This window comes from Schistocerca gregaria, chromosome 3 (assembly GCF_023897955.1).
Source record: "Schistocerca gregaria isolate iqSchGreg1 chromosome 3, iqSchGreg1.2, whole genome shotgun sequence".
Classification (NCBI taxonomy): Eukaryota; Metazoa; Arthropoda; class Insecta; order Orthoptera; family Acrididae; genus Schistocerca; species Schistocerca gregaria.
The window spans coordinates 523,831,364-523,852,395 of NC_064922.1; the positions used below are offsets into that span (position 1 = coordinate 523,831,364).

General features: G+C 44.7%; 1 protein-coding gene across 4 annotated transcripts in view; it reads left to right on the forward strand.

The window, feature by feature from the left end:
- LOC126354469 (uncharacterized) overlaps nucleotides 1-19,475 on the forward strand; it is a 42,564-nt gene extending 23,089 nt beyond the window's left edge. For 2 of the 4 annotated variants that reach the window (XM_050004168.1, XM_050004167.1), the window contains exons 6-11: nucleotides 1,936-2,814; nucleotides 7,619-7,784; nucleotides 10,670-10,787; nucleotides 12,048-12,354; nucleotides 15,252-15,383; nucleotides 19,018-19,475. In XM_050004168.1, the coding sequence (XP_049860125.1) occupies nucleotides 1,936-2,814; nucleotides 7,619-7,784; nucleotides 10,670-10,787; nucleotides 12,048-12,354; nucleotides 15,252-15,383; nucleotides 19,018-19,179 (1,764 nt within the window). In that variant the 3' untranslated portion in view covers nucleotides 19,180-19,475. Of the gene's footprint in view, nucleotides 1-958; nucleotides 1,037-1,935; nucleotides 2,815-7,618; nucleotides 7,785-10,669; nucleotides 10,788-12,047; nucleotides 12,355-15,251; nucleotides 15,384-19,017 lie in introns of all 4 variants that reach the window. The other 2 variants (XM_050004170.1, XM_050004171.1) reach the window with 2 other exon arrangements.
- The last annotated feature ends 1,557 nt before the right edge of the window (nucleotides 19,476-21,032 follow it).

The window sequence follows — 21,032 nt, forward strand, 5'->3', positions numbered from 1 at the left end:
AATGTTCAGCAAAGTTGAGACATTTCAAAGATGTAAATGAAGTATGATTTTACTGGCTACACTGGTTCCCGTGAGATCACCGAAGTTAAGCGCTGTCGGGCGTGTCAGCACCTGGATGGGTGACCTTTCAGGCCGCCATACGCTGTTGCCATTTTTCGGGGTGCACTCAGCCTCGTGATGCCAATTGAGGAGCTACTCGACCGAATAGTAGTGGCTTCGGTCAAGAATTCCATCATAACGACCGGGAGAGCGATGTGCTGACTTCGTGCCCCTCCTATCCGCATCCTCCACTGAGGATGACACGGCGGTCGGATGGTCCCGATAGGCCGCTCGTGGCCTGAAGACGGAGTGCTGCCTGAAATACGAGCAACTGTAGCCATACGAAGTGGACTACAGTTTGCCAATTCCGCAATTGTAGCAATCATCTGATTAACATGACCAGATAGGATATTCAAAGGCCACTAGAGGGGAAGTTAGCAAAATAAGGTACAGAACATTTCATCGCTTTGCATCCAATTAGTCACACAGCATTCTTTGTTTAGGCTGATATTAAGTTCTCGAACCGGGAAGAGTTAACGAAAAAAGGTGCATTGCACGGTCGTTTATAATGAAACTTAGTTTCGTAGCAATAAAGAGGCTTTCACATGATAGACTGATGTAGGGAGCTTGGTCAAATCAGTTTTAGAACAATCACAACAATAATGCAACATTCATCGGAAATTAGTTGAGATGTTGTCCGTTACCAGTGAACCGGCATGAGGCGTCTGCGCTAACTTCTGCATCGTTTGAGCATTGATCTGCTGTGCTCAGCGCATTGACTGTTTTTATGATAATCACTAATTTTATTGTAATAGCAGAGGCGGTACTGTTGATAATGCTTTATAACCCTGCACTTACTGTATATAACACCTCACAAAGCCTCGCTTGTACAGCTAAAATTTAAACCTGCTTTTTGTAGCGTGAGGTGACGGAAGACCCGGATGTGGCCAGCACATCTAACACTGAGTCCGATGCCAGTGGCGCTTCTGTAGACGCAGTAAGTTACTCACATTGCACACGCATAGTAACATATGCGCATTTCCTTCAGTTACAGTTTACGGAATTCAATAATCTGTCGATGGAGCAAGACGTCATCTTCTGTGCTGGTGCATCGGTGTTACAGGGCTCAAAAGGCCACAAATCGGTTTATTTCTAGCAATTCCACAACATTTGCAATAGTCGATTAAAGTACATAAACTATCCTGCAACGTAAATATCAGTGATTACTTTTTAATGTAGCGATTTGTACGTCAATGATTCTGTTTCTTTATTCAAACAGCACTGATCGTTCTCGTCCACTCTTTATCACTTAGTCGGCTGTCAGAAATGCTGGTCCACGACTAGGTGTATTGCCGTGGACATAGGTGATCGGCCAGAGACGCCGGCACATGAGAGATACATTCTGCGTTGTGTATGGTGAATGGACATTCATACTGTTTCAGTGCATGCATCCATTTTTCCCAACACCTATCGGAACGTTGTGAAACGGTCACTTGTTTCAAATTCGAGCTACGAATCACGCCTTTGAGCAGTATCCATAACCTATCCATCACCGCCATCCTCTCCTCCCAAAGAGGCACGTGGGGTACATTCCTGGTTCAGTTGACTAAAAACATTTAGTTGTTCACATCTACTAAGAAACCTAAAAACCTAACCAAACCATCATTAGATAGAAATTTATTGCAGTAATTTTTACTAATAAAGTGTAGTTTAGAGAGGATGTAACGAATGCACGCGGGGTAGAAAGGTCGGTGTGATTCGTCTACGGGTAGTGTGATTGTGGAAAGTGGCAAGCTGGTAGTTTGGGCGTAACTGTGGTGGGGTGTTCGCTTGGTAGTCCAGCGCTGTTACAGCGCGTGCCGCGCTAAGGCTGAAGGTTGCTGCTCGTGTTCACAGCGCCTGCTAGGCGAAGACAGCAACGTCAAGCTGAAACCCACGTTCGGAGTGTCGTTCGGTCTGCCTCAGGGAGGAGGGGGAGGTTATCCCTTGAACCCGTTCGGTCCGAACCCTGCCATCAACCCTTACGGCGGCTCCGTCGGTGGTCCCGGAGGCATCAACCTCGGGCTCGTCAGTGTGAACCCGCTAGTGTCCGTGCAGGTGACCAAAGACGAGTACGGAGGCAAGGTGGTGAAGCCTCTGGTCAACCTGCACGTCACCCCCAACCCGGGCCTCGTCCACAAGCTGGGCAGCCTTCTGCACGGCGGCTTCCACAAGCCCGGCTACGGCCTCTTCCACAAGCCGGGATTCCCCTCCTACGTTAAGCACGATCACGACCACCACCACCATCACGTCCACGTTTCCAAGCCTGCACCGGTCTATCACAAACCACATTACTACTACCCGCCCAAGCCCTACTACCCGTACAAACCAGCGCACTACTCGAATGGCTACTACCAGTCTGGGCCCAGCTATTACGGCCAAAATTATTACGACGCCTACCGCACGAACGACGACGACGTGGAGGAAGGCAGTGACGAAAGCGGCCCCTACTACTCTGAGAGTGACGGCTACGCCCCGTCTGGAGGCTACATTGACGACGAGGAGGACGCCTACTACGGGCGCAGCGGCCGCTCCAACATCTCCGCCCTGCCCCTGCCCCACCCCCACAACCCGGTCCCTCCCGCTGGCTCCTCCCCCGAGGCAGGGCAGACCCGGGGCAGCGGCGTGGCCTTTCCTAGTGACAGACGCAGCTTCACCGAAGCCGACGACTACGACGACAAGCGCACCAAGCGACACACTGAGCCTCCACCCTCGCAGGTGGTACACCGCCAGAAGGTGAGTAACCTCGACGTTGCCCTGGGAGCGACACAGGCCAGCCGCACAATCTTAAAGAGAAAACATCCTCCCTTTGAACAATATCTCCAGTAGAAAGCACAACAGAATAGTTAGAAAAAGTCTGAAAAGCTTGTGAGGATGTTGCAGGCTAGGTTATTCTGAAAAATAACTGCTAAGAAAAACATTCGATACACAGCACCGTTTCTAACTAGCATTGAAGTCAGAGAATCAGGCACCTGCTCCCCCAAATTCAAGTGGCCTGCCAGACACAATTAGTCTCTAGTATTCTAGAAACATCCCCCAGGATGTGGCTAGGCCATGTCTCCGCAATATCCTTTTTCAGGAGTGCTACTTTTGCAAGGTTCGCAGAAGAGCTTATGTAAAGTTTGGAAGGTAGGAGACGAGGTACAGGCAGAAGTAAAGCTGTGAGGACGGGGCGTGGGTAGCTCAGTTGGTAGAGCACTTGCCCGCGAAAGGCAAAGGTCCCGAGTTCGAGTCTAGGTCCGGCACACAGTTTTAATCTGCCAGGAAGTTACAATTAGTCTCAATTGTTCTCACAGGGTAGATGGCTGAGCACGGGACTCCTACAGCCTCTGGCTCAGGATCGACCCTTACTACCGTCCCGTGTCCGACTTTTACGTCGTTCTCTTGTTAGGTTTCGGGACACCAAAGGAAGACCACATTTGGTGACACCATCTCTGACGGGTCGCTTGACACTGCGCGTGCAACGGCCTGACTGGCTAATTGCAATGCTAGTAAACTCCGAAAGGTGCAACATGTCGAATTTTTAATTAACAATTATTTCTCAGCGCAACCTACTCTGCAACACCCTTACAAGCTTTCCAGACGGTCACTGACCACCTTGTGTTTCATGATTTACACATTATTGGTTGAACCCTTCTTCTTCGGAATGCGTTTCCAGTGTCCTCACTTCTATATCATATTTTTCAAGATGTGAAACGAACGAAATGCTAAAGAAACGGCCTGAAACCTCTATTACTAGGCCTAAAATGATACCCACCGGGTTATTTAAGAGACATTGACGGTTCGCAGGGATCTGTAATCCCTTGTTCAAACAAGGGGGGGCGGGAGTTCCAAACTTAAATATACTTTCGAGAAGTGTACCTCGAGCGAAAAAAGAGATAAATTTTTGCAACCTTTAAGATTTAGCACACATGTTGTGTACAGATGTCACTCCATGCGCTATCCTAGATTATCTAATGCTCCGCTTTAAATACACAATATCAAAGTTGGAGGTTACGTCGCGAGTAGTAGAAGGAAGTGGTTCATTAATCGTTTTAACGTCAAGAATTATTTATAAAGAAATGCAGGAGAAACAAAAAAGAGGTTGAATATGAACTGCAATTATCCTTCTCGTCTGCCTCTGAAATGTAGTCTGCACTAAAAGGGAATATGAAAGTATTCACAATAATTCGCCATACTCCTACGTGTCCATTTCATTACCCCTATCCATAAGACGGGAACAACCTGTTATGTCCATAAACTATTCTGTCAGTACTGTGATTAAATTGTGAATCATTGGGACACAGCAGTTCAGCTTCCATAAGCGATCATAAAAGATTTACGTTGCCAAGACAATTATTAGATGCCTTTCGAGTCGCTCTACCACATTCCTCTGTAGAGATCTACAAACCTTCTGATCGCTTTACCCGACGTAACTTAATAATAATGACAACGAACTGCTTACGGCACAGAACACATTCGTAATAACCGTCAAATAAATGTTCAGATAAACTTCCAGAAACCGAAATAACTAAAGCCGCTTTCCATCGATAGTTACTACCAATGATTTTAATGTACACTTCCAAGAGTAATACCGACATTTACTGAATGCCCTTTGTGTTCCTGAGTCTGAGGGTGTTTCTCAAGAGCTGGTTGTGTCTCGCCGCCTGTGTCGTTCCCATTCTGTTCCTGACAGATAGTTCTCAATCCTGTACTGAGTGTTCGCAGGCGACCGCCAGACGCTGAAACTGACAACCGCAAATGTGGCAAGACGGACGCTGACCAAGGATGGACTTCGGCGCCATGTCCTGGCGCCATGGACCTCTGGTAGACTCGACATGACCCATTTCTCTCTCTCTCTCTCTCTCTCTCTCTCTCTCTCTCTCTCTCTCTCTCTCTCCCTCTCCCTTTCCCTGTCTCTGTAGAATTTATGACGAACAGACTTCCCAATTAAAATTCTTACCTCAGGATCAGCGTATGCTTAGTACGCCATATTTCTCCTTGCTCTATAATACGAACAACCATGTCTCACCATAACACTAATAAATTTTGTTGATAGTACTCTCATACTTCCGGGCTATAATGGCTAAATTCTGTTTAATTCCGGTTTTTAATCACGCTGATTCTCAAGTTTAATGCCAGCAGCATGTTCGTACATTCTCGTGAGTAACGCAAATGCACTACCAGTTTCCTACCTCCCTGCTCGCCGCTGTCCCTCCGTGAACTTGAGTGCGGTGCTCTACTCGGTGCTTTCACTCCGGACGCCGCGTGTAAAACATTCGTCCGGCTGTGCTCGGGACTTTCACGGGAGGTAGCCAGGAGTCGGGCACGCTTGGGGAAGCGTGGTGCCTGGAGAAAGCCTCCGCTATTATTCCTCTGACACTGCCACGTCTGTTTTTCCAGTGTCACCTGGTCCTCACAAAAGTCCTTCCACCTGCCGTGCCTGTCACAGCCTCGGCCCGCACCTTCTCCTTCTCTCTGGTCTTTGATTCACCGTATTTTAAAATTGAAAAATGCGAAATATGCGTTGTTTGAGCGTTGCGGTACGGTCAGTTTTGTGTGTACAATTCTCCTCTGCCGTGAAAGATCAGTCGTGGTATAGCACAGCTGCATAACATACGAGATGGCGTACTTTCCTAACAAGAATCCAACTCGACAGTACAGGTTTGAGTATTAAATTTTCCTCTTTGATATTACAGAAAACTTTCTCCTTCGGTACAGCTTGTTATAACAACCTCTCTGCTTTCAGTCAGTATTCTATAGCATAACATTAATCATTTAATTCTGTATTTATATATAACAGAATTCATTGCACACAGACGTTGTACCGCGCACAAGGTGAAATTTGTCCTATAGCAAACATACCAACTTAATATGTTTCAAAAAGAGCAATGGATATATAAGAGACTGTGGACTTAGCTCTAAAAGTAAGTGTTGCTTTTCAAATTGTTCCTGTAACACTGGTGCATCGGATGGTAGTTACGATTTGCTCCTAGAAAGCTAAATAATATGTTTCAGTGAGTTTTTTTGTTAGTTCTCTTTAATGTTGTGCATGTGTTGTAATAAAATTAGCGGAATGATTAATCTTTTTCTTTTCTCATTAAGATATGTCCTCATTCATTTCTTGCAATATATAAAATAGCATTGTAATTATGACAAAAACATCAGTGAAATATTTGCTGATTAACAAAAATCTAACCATAAAATATACTGTTTTAAGTATTTAGATGTTAACGCATTCATACGAGCTCCACTCGCATATAAATAATGACAGATTTTAGCATCGTGCACATTCCATGACCATCTGAAAATAAAAATTAACAATTGAAAGTTACATTTCCCAGAATGTACGAAAATAGTAAATGTGGATCTTGTAAAAGATATTTAGAAAGGAACGTGACTGCTTTCAAACTCTTCAGCGACTTCTAGCCGTTGATAATTTGCCCACCACAAGAAATGTCTGAGAGACAGAAGAGATGTTTTCACATCTATATTACGGTATTTTCTCTGTAACGACTCCTTCTGTACCATAAATGGGTTCTTGATTAGAAATAATTACTCAATTAAAAACCCGCAAGTGACCGGTATATAATATATGGTATGCATCGGCGGCCTCTATCTATGGGTTTTATGCAACCCGCAACGCCTTCAAAATTTTCATATTATTTCCCTCACTATACACAAACTGTCATTCCTACAGTAAAAACGAGCAGAACCTTTTTGTATGAAATTTGATGTAGTTAAATTTTGCGCTGGAATATGTTTTTGTCAGCGGCTGTAGTTTCCGGATTATGCAATAAAAACGTACCAAAGGGACCTAAAATGCGTTTTTCTTGAATAACTCGAAAACTGTGGCCTCCAGCGGAAGTATACCCTAGTCAAGAATTAACTACATTCAATTTCCTACAAAAAGGTCGCGTTAATTGTTTCTTTGGGGCAAATAGTTTACACGTAGCGAGCGAGAGAATATGAAAATCTCGCTTGTCGTTTTTGAAGGCGTTGCAGGTTGCATAAAACCCACAGGTACGGGCAGTCGAATCACCCTGTATACATATATTTTACACTCTTGCCGTTTTAAGGCTTGTAATTGAGTAATGTTTGTGTGGATTGGTGGTGTAGCGGGTTAGAGGACTAGAGTCCGGCCCTAGAAGTCCTGGCACAATCCTAGAGGAGGGCAGGGACTTTCCTCGTTTCAATCCCTCTGGGAGAGAAGTAACTCAGCCTGCTACCAAATGAGTGCCGGGGAAAGGCGGCCGGGGTGATGATCCCACCACCCTCCTCAACCCAGAGCCGGTGCAAATCAAGGCTGCACTCTACCTGCAGTTACGAGAATCTGATGTAAATATTCTTTGTTACCTGATGACGGCTGGGTGATCGAAACTGGTAGCGTATAAAGGTGTATTTCATCAGGAGCTCCTGGTTATTCTTAAATATGACGTTTTTTAAACACATAAGAACTGTGAGGCACCACCTGCACGACTTACGATACTAGCTGTGTTGGTGAAACAAACGGGAGTGGACAATGAGATGGGGGCTGAGTGTCCGCCTGTGTGCTCCACAGAGACAGGCGTTTGGCGGGCGGTGCGGCCCGCGTCTGGTGTGCTGCCGCAGGCCGTCGCAGCCCGCCTACCGCCCCTCGCAGGCGGGCCAGTGCGGTCGCAGGAACGCGCACGGCATCAACGGACGCATCAAGACACCCGTCTACGTCGACGGCGAGAGCGAGTTCGGTGAGTGCGCCCCAGTCTGATTACCCGTACCTGCCTATAACATAAGGCAAACAGAGTTTTACACTGTCTAAATGATAAATAAGAGTGACACGCAATAAATTTTACATAATACTATCTGAGCACCCGGCGTTGTCCGAGTATGTGGGACCGATAACCCAGCAGTTTGGACCCTTGCCCCTCTTTTAAACCAACCAACCGGGTATGTACAGGGTGCGTCTGAAAAATGTATACACACTTTGAAGCGTCATAGAAAATTAATTTCCCGTTCTACAATGTTAAATTTCTGGAAATGGAAAGCTTAAAGCCCAACTGGACTTGTACTTTGCAAATGTGATTAATGTTCAAACTGGTGGCCTTCAGCATCAATACATTTCTGAGTACGAATCACCACTAATTCCGTACATCGTACCAAAGTGTCCAATGAGATTTCTGCGCACACCGCCTGAATCTCATTCCAAAGTGTGTCCAGGTTACGTGGTTTAATTTTGTACACCTCATCTTTTACTGTGCCCCATAAGAAGAAATCCAGCGGCGTGAGGTCTGGAGAGCGTGCAGGAAACTCGATTGGTCCCCTACGTCCTCTCCACTGGCGTGGCACATTGTGATCCAGATATGCTCGTATGTCCCTATGATAGTGCGGCGGGGCGCCATTTTGTTGGAAATAAAACTCATCATTACCGTATAATGCACGAATGGCAGGGAATATGGAGTCAGCAAGCATTGTTAGGTATGTTTCTCCAGTAACAGTACCTTCAAAGCGGGAAGGCCCAATGAGTCCCCTTTCAGACAAACCACACGACACATTTACACCAGGCAAATTCACAGCCTTTTCAACTGTAATGTGAGGATTATCTCCAGCCCAGTACACACAATTGTGCCAATTGACAGTTCCATTGAGTTTGAATTGGGCTTCATCCGACCAAATTATGCTACCCATAAATCCCAGTTCACGTCTCATCATCTCCTGAACCCATTCACAAAATTCTACTCTTCGATCTGGATCGTCGTCACTTAGTTGTTGCACCAGCCTTGGGGTGTACCCACGAAACTTGCCGTTCTTCAGAATGCGTAGCACACTGCTAGCACTTACATTACTCTCACGTGCCGCTTGCCTTGAAGATTTTTGAGACGAACGCTGAAACAGTTACAAGACCGCACTTGTGGAATCATCACTTGTAGCTGTACGAGGTCGCCCTGATCGACCTTTATCACATCACACACTATTCCACGAATTTCGAATTTGTCAAGTAGTCGTGTAATTGTTAACCTTGAAGGTGGTTCTGTACCATACTCACTTCTCCACTGTCTTCGAACCGCAGCTACATTCTCAAACTTCCAGTACCACTTAATTATGTGCTTCCGCGCTTCAAAGCTCAAACGCACGTCCGCCATGTTGCAGTTACTCCCTTGCCACTGCTGCTACCTGTTGAAGAAACATAACATTACCTTCTCACAGATATTTAACCTTGTAGAACGGGAAATAAATTGTCTATGACAGTTCAAAGTGTGTATACATTTTATTGACACAACCAGTATTTATTCCAGTCTTCTACAAGTTACTCTCCTCCTCTTCCCTTTCTCCGTCTATTTCCTCCTGCCCTACTCTGTCCATGTCCTCCTCTCCCTGTCTGTGTTCATTTCCGCTGTCCCTCTGACCATCTGCTCCTCCCCTAAGAATATCTATCTCCTCTTTCCCTCTCTCTATCTATCTCCTCCTCCTCCCCCCTTCTCTCGCCACGTTATGACACGAATCTTAAAAGAACGCTGATAGTTGTTCCTCCCACAGTGCCTCTTTCCATATCGTAACTACTGTCTGTACCAAATTTATTTGAAATCGTTCCAGGGGTTTGAAATGAGCTTTAGCCGTGGTTTTGTCCACATCTCTAAAGTATTAGCCAAATATTTAAAATATTTCACACGTATTTGTACACATATTTCATTTGTATCTCTTGCGAAATTCGTCCTACAGTTTCGGTTTCACGCAATTCAATGTTTATGATGTCGTAGCTCCTCTCCTGTTTGTCATACAGTGATATAATATTGTAGGTACGTCCAGTGGTATATGTGTCTACTGTTTACGAAATGTAAAGAATGAGTAAAGTAAAGCGTCACGCATGATGCGTTATATTTCCATGCATCGCAGTGTTCATGGCGTCATTTCTCCTGAACTATCTCTCGTACAATGATATGTTTTTCTAAGTACATTGAGCAGCATATTTATATACCGTCTGAGAAATGTGTTTTGAACAGAGCTAGTAGCAAAGAAGTAATAAATTTAAAGGTGTGCATGATGTGGCTGTTTTTCACGAATCTTGATGTTTCTGAAATATCTCCTGCATTATGTCTCGTAGAGTGTTACAATTTTGCTTTTTGAATATTCAACGGTATTTGTGTGTATTGTCTGCAGGATGTGTCGCGAATGGAATTAGTAATACATTAAAACTTCATGCTTCATGCGGCAGTTTTTACTGCATGAACAGCGGAAATGTGGAGAGAGATACATTTTTTTTTCCTTTCGTCATTTTGTGGGGGGTTGTCAGCGAGAAAATGTTTCGTAAATTTTTGAAATTATGTCCAAAGTCTGTTGCAACTCATTAAGTGATCTCAATCTTATATACTGGATGAATAAAGAAAGGATATTCGCGCGTCGTGGGATTCATTGCTTCCCCCCCTCCCTCCACCCCCACTCATTTGATAGGTAGGTGATTCTTACCCACACAGCCATTCTTTCCAGACAGTAAGTGATCTGTGTATCAAGTTTGATTGAAATCGGTTCAGTGGTGTAGGAAGAGATGTGGAACATGCATATGTACAAATATACGTACAATCATTTTTTATAATATGTACGGATCTTTTCCAGTAACTAAAATTCCCCTCCATTACAGGCGAGTACCCATGGCAGGTGGCCATCTTGAAGAAGGATTCCCAGGAGAGCGTCTACGTGTGCGGTGGCACCGTTATCGATGAGCTGCACATCCTCACTGCCGCCCATTGCGTCAAGTCGTAAGTAGAGCAACGCCTTCACGTCAGTACAAGAATTTACTTAGCCGAGTGTCTAGAGAGACTGCTACTCGTTTCTTAAGCTGCACAATGTCAATTAGACCACTGCTACTTTTTTTGGCATCGTGTAAACATTGTACGTACCCATGAATCCGCCAAAAATATCTGTTTGGCTACTGAAAGTAAAGCCACAGTCTCAATAGTGTCGCATCAGCAGTCTGATGTTCTTCCTTCCAGATAAGTCTTACGACGGGGAGTCTACAGAGGATATGGAGATTAATGTGAGATCCACAACTGACGTGCTATGGAGTATTTTACTCAAAAACGAAATACAGTGTTCTTCTGCAGCCGTTTCCCGTACTTAAAGCGCTATAGTTTTCTAACTGTTCCAATATTTTAATCGTCGGTGTAACTAAAATGTTCCCTTTCCTGTTTCATCCCCTTTTACTAATATCCCATTTCCACTTTCTTACCACCAACTAATTTACATGACACATAATAATATCTCCCCGACTTAGGTCTGTATTGGGCTCCACTATCCTTCTTCTAATGAACCACGTTTTGAATCTTCTTTTATTTCTCGGAATGCGTCTTTTATGTTAAGAAGGGCTCATTTCGATTTCGTTCCTTTTATTTAAAAAAAGTCTGTGGATGGGTCGTCGTAATTAGTATCAACGAGGACAATTACATTTTATGTTTCTTTACTCGCTTGTTTAGTTAGTGTTTCGACTAATTTGATTTCGTTCTCATGGTATAGCAATCCTGATTTAGAGTGACCATGACTTCCCCAAATAGTTCATGGAAATACCCAAGTGGATCCTTTAAAACAGACTTTATAAATAAAACGCGGTTTTATTAAAGTTCAATGTTTAAAACAAATACAAAAATTTTCGTTTTGTGTTATTTTTACCCGAGTACGGGGTAAACCTCGCTTGAGGGAGCGAGGGAAGGGAAGGGGGGAGACAATGGATGGTTTTGAAATGTGGTGCTGCAAGAGAAGGCTGAATATTAGATGGGTAGATCGAATAACTAATGGGAAGATACTGAATCGAATTGGAGACAGTAGTTATTCAGAGACGAACAGGCTTGCACACAGTAGATCAACGTTGAGAGCTGAGTGAAGCCCGTTATCGGACTGAAGACTAGAGCAACACCTAGCGGCTTCGTGTGCATCTTCATACGTCTACTGCGAGCCAGTATAAAGTAAGTGGTCGCCTTCAGGAAGCACGTTTTGCGCAGAGACTGAGGTGTGCTCTCCTGCAGGTACTCGCCGTACGACCTGCGCGTGCGCGCGGGCGAGTGGGACGTGAACCACGACGTGGAGTTCTACCCGCACGTGGAGCGCGACGTGGCGCAGGTGCAGGTGCACCCCGAGTTCTACGCGGGCACGCTCTACAACGACCTGGCCGTGCTGCGCCTCGCCTCGCCGCTCGACTTGGCGCGGTCGCCGCACATCTCGCCGGCCTGCCTGCCGCCGCCGGGCGCCGACTTCTCGGGCCAGCGCTGCTGGGCCACCGGCTGGGGCAAGGACGCCTTCGGCGACTACGGAAAATACCAGAACATACTCAAGGTGCGTGACAAACTGGCCCGTTTCAAGCAGTCGGCATTTGACAGCTAGCGGGATTGCACCAGTACACCGATGGGAGACTGGCATTCTTGACACCCCTGCTACGCAGAGCATAGCTAGCGCCTGCCATTATTCTAATTGAAAACTTTTCCAAAAGCGAAAACTTCGCCTGTTCGACAAAAAAAGCTTTACCCCACCACTTACGAAAATTAACAATATTTGACATGATTAGAGACATTACCGATATCTACACCGCAAATTATTTTCGTAGAAGTCCGCGGCTCGTGGTCTTACGGTATCGTTCTCGCTTCCCGCGCACGGGTTCCCGGGTTCGATTCCCGGCGGGTTGAGGGATTTTATCTTTCTCGAGATGACTGCGTGTTGTGTGTCTTTCATCATCATTTCTTCCTCATTCACTCGCAAGTCGCCGTAGTGGCGTTAAAGAACTTGTGGAGCCGCGAGGGGTCTCCCAGCCACCAATGCCATACGCTCATTATTATTATTTCATAGATATTATATTATTCCTCTATCACATAAAGACTTTTAACAAAATACAAAAAAGCGCCGTTTTCCGAAACTTGTAGGAAGAAAGCGCAACTTTGGATGGTTCCAGGCACCCTACTTGTAGTACCGCTTCTCTACAGATATTTTGTAAACTAGTTCTTTACCTATCGGTCAAGGTAGAAACACATCAATATGCCTCTTTACGTAGAGTACCGAAGCTGTGGAAGTCACAAGCTGAAGCAAAGAAAGCACTGTAGCACAGGTTGCTGGAGACGGAGCCAGCAAGTAGAAAGCCGATGTAGATCGCTAAACAGTAAAATTCCAGAAACAAGGCAAGATCGTCGCGCACCAGAGTCAGTAGTACCAAGAGAGAATTCCGAGAGTTAGTAGTCCAAGACAGTAATGAAGCCTCGTTATACTGGTACTGTTATGGCGTCTGATCAGTGGCTTCATAGGCGGATAGCAATTCTCGGCTTTAAAGCCGCACGGCAGGTCTTGGTGTCGGCTTGCGCTGCGTACCCGCGCCTGGCGCCTTGTGTGGGCGTAATCTGAAGGCGATGTCTCGCTTACAATTAAAGTTTCTGCTTCATAGTGTATATTGGCGTTGTAGGATGTTTTAGTGGAAAAAGTGGACAGAATTGGTGAGAAACAAAACCTAGTCGGAGTCTGCTTTCGACAATGATTTTTTAATAAAGTGCTCGTCGGCACCTTACACAATGTCAATAACATTACTAGAGTATAAAAATAATTCTCATAATGATATCATGCTCCTAGACTATGACACGTTTAAGAACGAAGGCTCTTCGCAGCAAACATAATACAAACGGTGCTCAACCGCAAATAGTTTAATTTCTTATTTCATCATCTCGGATCCATCGCACTTTATTGTCTTTTCAGGCATTCCTCGCGGTTAATTCGAAATACATTAATATTGTCAGTGCATCAAGTCCATCACAGGAAGTATTTGTTTTATTGTCATCATACCAGTTGTGTCGCCGAGAGAGGAAGTGCAGTAGTCAGCACACTGCACTCGCATTCGGGAGGACGACGGTTCAAACCCGCGTCCTGCCATCCTAATTTAGGTTTCACGTGATTTTCCTAAATCGCTTCAGGCAAATGCCTGGATGATTCCTTGAAAGGGCAAGATCGACTTCCTTCCCTATGCTTTCCTAATCCGATGGGATCCATGACCTCGCTGTTTGATCCTCTCCCCCATCCAACCAACCAGTTGTGTCACGGAGTCTGGACTGTTGATAACCGATTACATCGCTACTGGGACCAGTTTTGACGGTCCCTTCTTGGGCGCCAGCATAGGTACAATGAACCGCGACGTACTCTTTCCGTCTCGGGAAGTTTCGCTCACCTATTCATATTTGTGGTACCCAGCAGGTGCCCGCACTTTTACCTATAGACACTGTCTAGCAAGCACACACAACAGAGAGAATGAGCAGACCTCAAAATGCATTCTGCCGTTGCATCCTGAATAACGTAGCAAAACTCTATGTAGGTCTGGACACTGATAAAAATTTTCTTGCCTGGCCGTCGGTAATAATTTCACCAGTCTCCCATATTTTCATCACAATTTCAAACTAACCTATATGGTACTACAGACGTTTTCAAGACTCACGCATCTGCGATGTATAGATGCAGACTGTAGCGATGAATGAATATTTGTACCAAGGCCAAGATTCCTATCTGTGTCTTCTGCTCACTAGACAGATGCTCTAACCACTACGCCACGATGGCACGATGACTTTGCACAACTGCACAATTCAATCTGCATATGTACATCACAAATGCCTGAGACCTGAAAAGGTATCTAGGACCATATAGTTTCATTTGATTAAAGCACCTATGCCTAAGTTTCAGGCAGGATCCCCCGTTTCGTTCGATGCTGAGGTGCTATTCGAATACAGTTGGAGAGCCTCTGCAGTACTGTTTGAGATTCGGAATAATACTAAAGTGGTCTGAGACGTGAATGGGAATTTGGATTGAAGAGGGAAGCGTCCTAGGGTAGACTCTGCAGTTATGCAAAGTAACTGTGCCAGAGTGACATAGCGGTTACAGCATCTGTCTAGTGAGCAGCAGACCCAGGTTCAAATCTCAGCCTCCGTAGAAATTTTCATTCGTCGCTTCAGTCTTACAATTTCATTTTACCCAGTTTATTTTCAAAAAATTCGTTGATTCGCACGTTTCCATAGTTAAATCAACTTTTGTTCTCCTCTTCTCCATAAAGCATAATAAAGCTGAACTGTATACATTCGTTTCGTTACATGGTGTGTCGTCACAATGTTGTCTACATTATGTTAGTGCCCTGGGACTATAATCATTCCTAACAGTATCTTTTGTGGAATTGTTGGCTCTGTCCCTAACGCCGCAGTGTTGACGGTTTACAGGAGGTGGAGGTGCCCATCCTGCCGTTCCACCAGTGCCAGTCGCTGCTCCAGCAGACCAGGCTCGGCTTCGACTTCCGCCTTCATAACGGATTCCTCTGTGCCGGAGGAGAAGAGGGCAAAGACGCCTGCAAGGTACGTACCAGATACAGTAAATCAGGAGCAAATTTCAAATTTTTATCCTAAATATTTGTTAGTGATACGAACTAAACTTAGGGTACGGACGTCTCACTGTTAACAAATCACGAAAAACTGAGAAAGATGCGCTGATAAGGCTGTCAGCTGATGCTGCATAAATTGAGTTAGTCCGAGGGAAACAAGAATCGTAACTTATTGTGGAACTATAGTTACAACACACGCGAAAAGTGTAAGTGTACATAAGAAAGGACCAAAAATATGTCAAAGGGTCTCTTTCAGCTGAAATCGTCATTTAAGGATGAGACTGACCTAGCATGAATGCTTCTTATACATGGTTTATCAAATTCATCGTAGCGAACGTTGGTTGTTTTCGCTTTCTGTTTCACTAACAGTATGGAGAAACAAAATGCTTTGAGCGAAATATCCTTCTGCGTCCATGTCACAGGGGCACTCTTTCCCCTCCAGTAGGCAAGCTGAATTTAAAGTCACTCCAGTAACTGCCTTAGGCAAGAGCCATTGCAAGATTGCAGAAAGACTGAAAAGTGTGTTAATAGTAGAGGGCGCTGCACATTGCCCATAATTCTCTAGCCTCTGGACGCTACTCTAGTTTGTCTTTCGAAGTGCGTTCTTATTACAATCATGAATACATGAAAAAGAAGCCATTTTACGAAGTTCATATAGAAAACGGGTACATATTTTTGTATAAATATTGCTTCTAAATTCATTTAAAAAGTCATCTATGAGTATGATAGTATAGAGAAACTTCATTCCTTCAGTAGAAACTCAAGACTGGAAGGGTCAAGGTGCAAAATTAGGATGGATCAAAATGAGAATGATCACAGGCGCAGGGGGCTAATACCACATCCAGATCTATTTTATGATACTGCTGATTTACAGCTCTTAAATATTTTTAAGAAATAATGATTTGGGATTGTAGCTGCATGTCACTTTATGGAAACTAACAGTTTCGGTCAAACAACGGGCCTTCTCACGAATAATACAAAACAATAGTAAAACATTAACTACAAGGCATAGTCCAATAATGATTATTTGAATCAAGACGAACGTTATACATTAACCAACAAAATTATGAATGTAGTAGAGACTTGACTGTTAAATTACGTAGTATTTTATCAGGTCGAAGAGAAAAGCACATCCAGTGGTTCTGATTGAAAGTATATCCTGTAATTTATGTCTGTTGTTATCTTGAGCAACCAGTAAAGGAAATAAAGTAGAAATTGGAGAAGGCATTAAAAGTTCATGGAAAGAAATAAAAACTTTTAAGTCTCTCAGTGACATTGCAATTCTGTCAAAGAACAGCAGTTGTGTGGAACAGATAGTGTCTTGAGAAGAAACTACAAGATGCACATCAACAAAAGGAAAACAAGGGTAAATTAAGTCAAGTGATGATGAGGAAAATAGATTAGGAAAATAGACACTAAAAGTAGTAGGTGAGGTTTGCTGTTTGGGCAACAAAATAAATGATATACAGAGGATATAAAAAGCAGACTCACAATGGCAAAAAAGGGGGATTTTGAAAAAGATGAATGTGTTAATATCGAATAGGAGTTTGAATGTTAAGAAGTCTTATCTGAAGGTATTTGTCTGGAGTATAGTGGTCTTTTGAGGAAGTGGAACGTGGATAAACAGTTCAGACAAGAAGAGACTAGAAGCATTTGAAATGTGGTGCTAAAAAAGAGTGCTGCAGATTAGATTAATGGAAATGATGACTAATGAATAACTACTGAATCGAACTGGGGAGAAAAGTAATTTATGGCATAACGACTAAAGAGGGAATGAGTTGATAGGACACATCTTGAGGTGTCAAGAAATCGATTTTTGTCTAACAGAGGAAAGTGTGGGTGGGTATAAATTACAGAGGGGGACCAAGGGATGGATACAGTAACCATGTTGAAGTAGTTATTCGGAAATTCAGAGACTTGCGTAGGACAGAATGGCGTGGAGAGCTTCGTCCAACCAGTATTTGGATTCAAGAACACAACAGAAACACGTATTTTCTATTAAGATAGTCTGTTGTTTGACCTCAACTATTTGTTTTAATGACGTGAAATATACACTACAGCCCATTAAAATTGCTACACCACGAAGATGACGCGCTACAGACGCGAAATTTAACCGATAGGAAGAAGATGCTGTGATATGCAAATGATTAGCTTTTCAGACCATTCACACAAGGTTAGCGACGGTGGCGACACCTAACACGTGCTGACATGAGGAAAGTTTCCAACCGATTTCTCATACACAAACAGCAGTTGACCGGCGTTGCCTGGTGAAACGTTGTTGTGATGCCTCGTGTAAGGAGGAGAAATGCATACCATCAAGTTTCCGACTTTTATAAAGGTCGGATTGTACCCTATCTCGATTGCGGTTTATCGTATCGCGACATTGCTGCTCGCGTTGTTCGAGATCCAATGACTGTTAGCAGAAAATGGAATCGGTGAGTTCAGGGGGGTAATACGGGACGCCGTGCTGGATCCCTCGTATCACTAGCAGTCGAGAACACAGGCATCTTATCCGCATGGCTGTAACGGATCGTGCAGCCACGTCTCGATCCCTGGGTCAACAGATGGGGACGTTTGCAAAACAACAAACATTTGCACGAACAGTTCGACGACGTTTGCAGTAGCATGGACTATCAGCTCGGAGACCATGGCTGCGGTTACCCTCGACGCTGCATCACAGATAGGATCGCCTGCGATTGTGTACTCAACGACGAACCTGGGTGCACGAATGGCAAAATGCCATTTTTTCGGATGAATCCAGGTTCTGTTTACAACATCATGATGGTCGCATCCGTATTTGGCGACATCGCAGTGAACGCACATTGGAAGCGTGTATTCGTCATCGCCATACTGGCGTATCACCCGGCGTGATGGTATGGGGTGCCATTGGTTGCAAGTCTCGTTCACCTCTTGTTCGCATTGACGGCACTTTGAACAGTGGACGTTACATTTCAGATGTGTTACGACCCGTGGCTCTACCCTTCATTCGCTCCCTGCGAAACCCTACATTTCAGCAGGATAATGCACGACCGCCTGTTGCAGGTCCTGTGCGGGCCTTTCTGGATACAGAAAATGTTCGACTGCTGCCCTGGCCAGCACATTCTGCAGATCTCTCACCAACTGAAAACGTCTGGTCAATGGTGTCCGAGCAACTGGCTCGCCACAATACGCTAGTCACTACTCTCGATGAACTGTGGTATCGTGCTGAGGGTGCATGGGCAGCTGTACCTGTACCCGCCATCCAAGCTCTGTTTGACTCAATGCCCAGGCGCATCAAGGCCGTTATTACGGGCAGAGGTGGTTCTTCTGAGTACTGATTTTTCATGATCTATGCAGCCAAATTGCGTGAAAATGTAATCGCATGTCAGTTCTAGTATAATATATTTGTCCAATGAATACCCGTTTATCATCTGCATTTCTTCTTGGTGTAGCAATTTTAATGGCTTTTGCGCTAAAGCATAATATTTTTTAAAAAATCCAAGATTTTTCTGGCGTAATGAGAAGAGACACCCCAGTTCGTTACCGTTAAGTGAGAAACTATGTCCAGAAGTGAGTAGTGTTTCGTCTGGCGCTGTGCGGGTGAACACCTGTGTGACGACGTGTTGCAGGGCGACGGCGGCGGCCCGCTGGTGTGCGAGCGCGGCGGCGTCTGGCACGTGGCCGGCGTCGTCAGCTGGGGCGTCGGCTGCGGCCAGCGGGGAGTCCCCGGCGTCTACGTCAACGTGGCGCGCTACAACGACTGGATACGGCGCGCCACCGGGAAGTACTGAGGCCGCTGACCGCTCACCCACTCACACACCGTGTAATCGTCTGCTCACACATCGTTAATTTATTTGTTGCTTCAACACCAACTATTGTTTCTGGATTCAAGGCCGTGCCATTGGCGAGAAATAGATAGTCTCAATGCCCCGGTCTGGAATTCGGGAGCACCAAGTACTGCATGTTACATGCACTCTCTATTGTTTGTCAGTAATTTTAAGGACTAGTATGTACTCAATGTTTAAAGTAAACTTTAGCCTCTAAGTCAATTTTTATTTGTAACTTAATAAAACATTTTACAAAAAATTATGTGTTCCTTATTTCAGAAACAACCTAATATTGTTTGACATTGTGTTTTAGGCAATGAACGTTGAGGCCATCAGCACCAATAACATACCACTTATGACTGACTACTGTTGTAATAATTAAGATCTGTAATTAGTGAGCAGTCAAATACGGTATAAAAATGCATCTGCTTGTGTCAAAACAGGCGTGCGTGCTTTCTCTCTCTCTCTCTCTCTCTCTCTCACACACACACACACACACACACACACACACACACACACACACATTTTGAGAATATTGATAAAATAATTAAAAATACAGAATTTTCTAAAATGAGATTTTCACTCTGCAGCGGAGTGTGCGCTGATATGAAACTTCCTGGCAGATTTAAACTGTATGTCGGATCGAGACTCGAACTCGAGACCTTTGCCTTTCGCGGGCAAGTGCTCTACCAACTGAGCTACCCAAGCACGACTCACGCTCCGTCCTCACAGCTTTAGTTCTGCCAGTACCTCGTCTCCTACCTTCCAAACTTTACAGAAGCTCTCCTATGAATTTTACAGATCTATAAAACCTGCAAGTTTCGCAGGAGAGCTTTTGTAAAGTCTGGAAGGTAGTAGACGAGGTACTGGCAGAAGTAAAGTGTGAGGACAGGGCATGAGTCGTGCTTGGGTAGCTCATTTGGTAGAGCACTTGCCCGCGAAAGGCAAAGTTCGAGTCTTGGTCAGGCATACAGTTGTGATCTGCCAGGAAGTTTCAGAATTTTATACTTAAGACTAAATTTGGAAGCTTAATATGAAGTTGCATGTTTCGTGTTAAATACGCAAAAGATAGGATGAAGCAATCACCCTGTGATATATTACAATGTCATTTCCTACGCAAAAGTCTGAAGAATGTTCTAATTTGCCCTGTAACTACCGCGTTTTGGTGACATATTCACATTAAAACCAAGTTCCCTTCCTTGTATCGTCATAAAAAAATACATTCAGTAAAAATACTTTTCACTATAGGCAGTACATCGCAAATGTCGCACACAGGAGCCAGTCGCGGTGGTCTCGCGGTTCTAGGCGCGCAGTCCGGAACCGTGCGACTGCTACGGTCGCGGGTTCGAATCCTGCCTCGGGCATGGATGTGTGTGATGTCCTTAGATAAGTTAGGTTTAAGTAGTTCTAAGTTCTAGGGGACTGATGACCACAGCTGTTAAGTCCCATAGTGCTCAGAGCCATTTTTTTTGTCGCACACAGGACGCAGGAAACCACGCAGTAATAGGATAGGACCAGTGCATTGACTGTGAGAACAACTTCGGTTCTTCTACACAGTTAGATACGCGCAGCTTCTTTCCAACTTCAGACAATACTCACATCCAAGGACATTAATATTACTGGTCCCTCAATGTCATAACAAATCGCAAAATGAAATGAAATGATCGTATGGCATTGCCAGCCGGGAAGCTCGGCGGCCGAGTGCGAGTCTTATTACACTCGACGCCACACTGAGCGACTCGCGTGCCGGTGATAAGGATGAAACGATGATGAGGACGACACAACGCCCAGTCCATGAGCGGAGGTAATCTCCAACC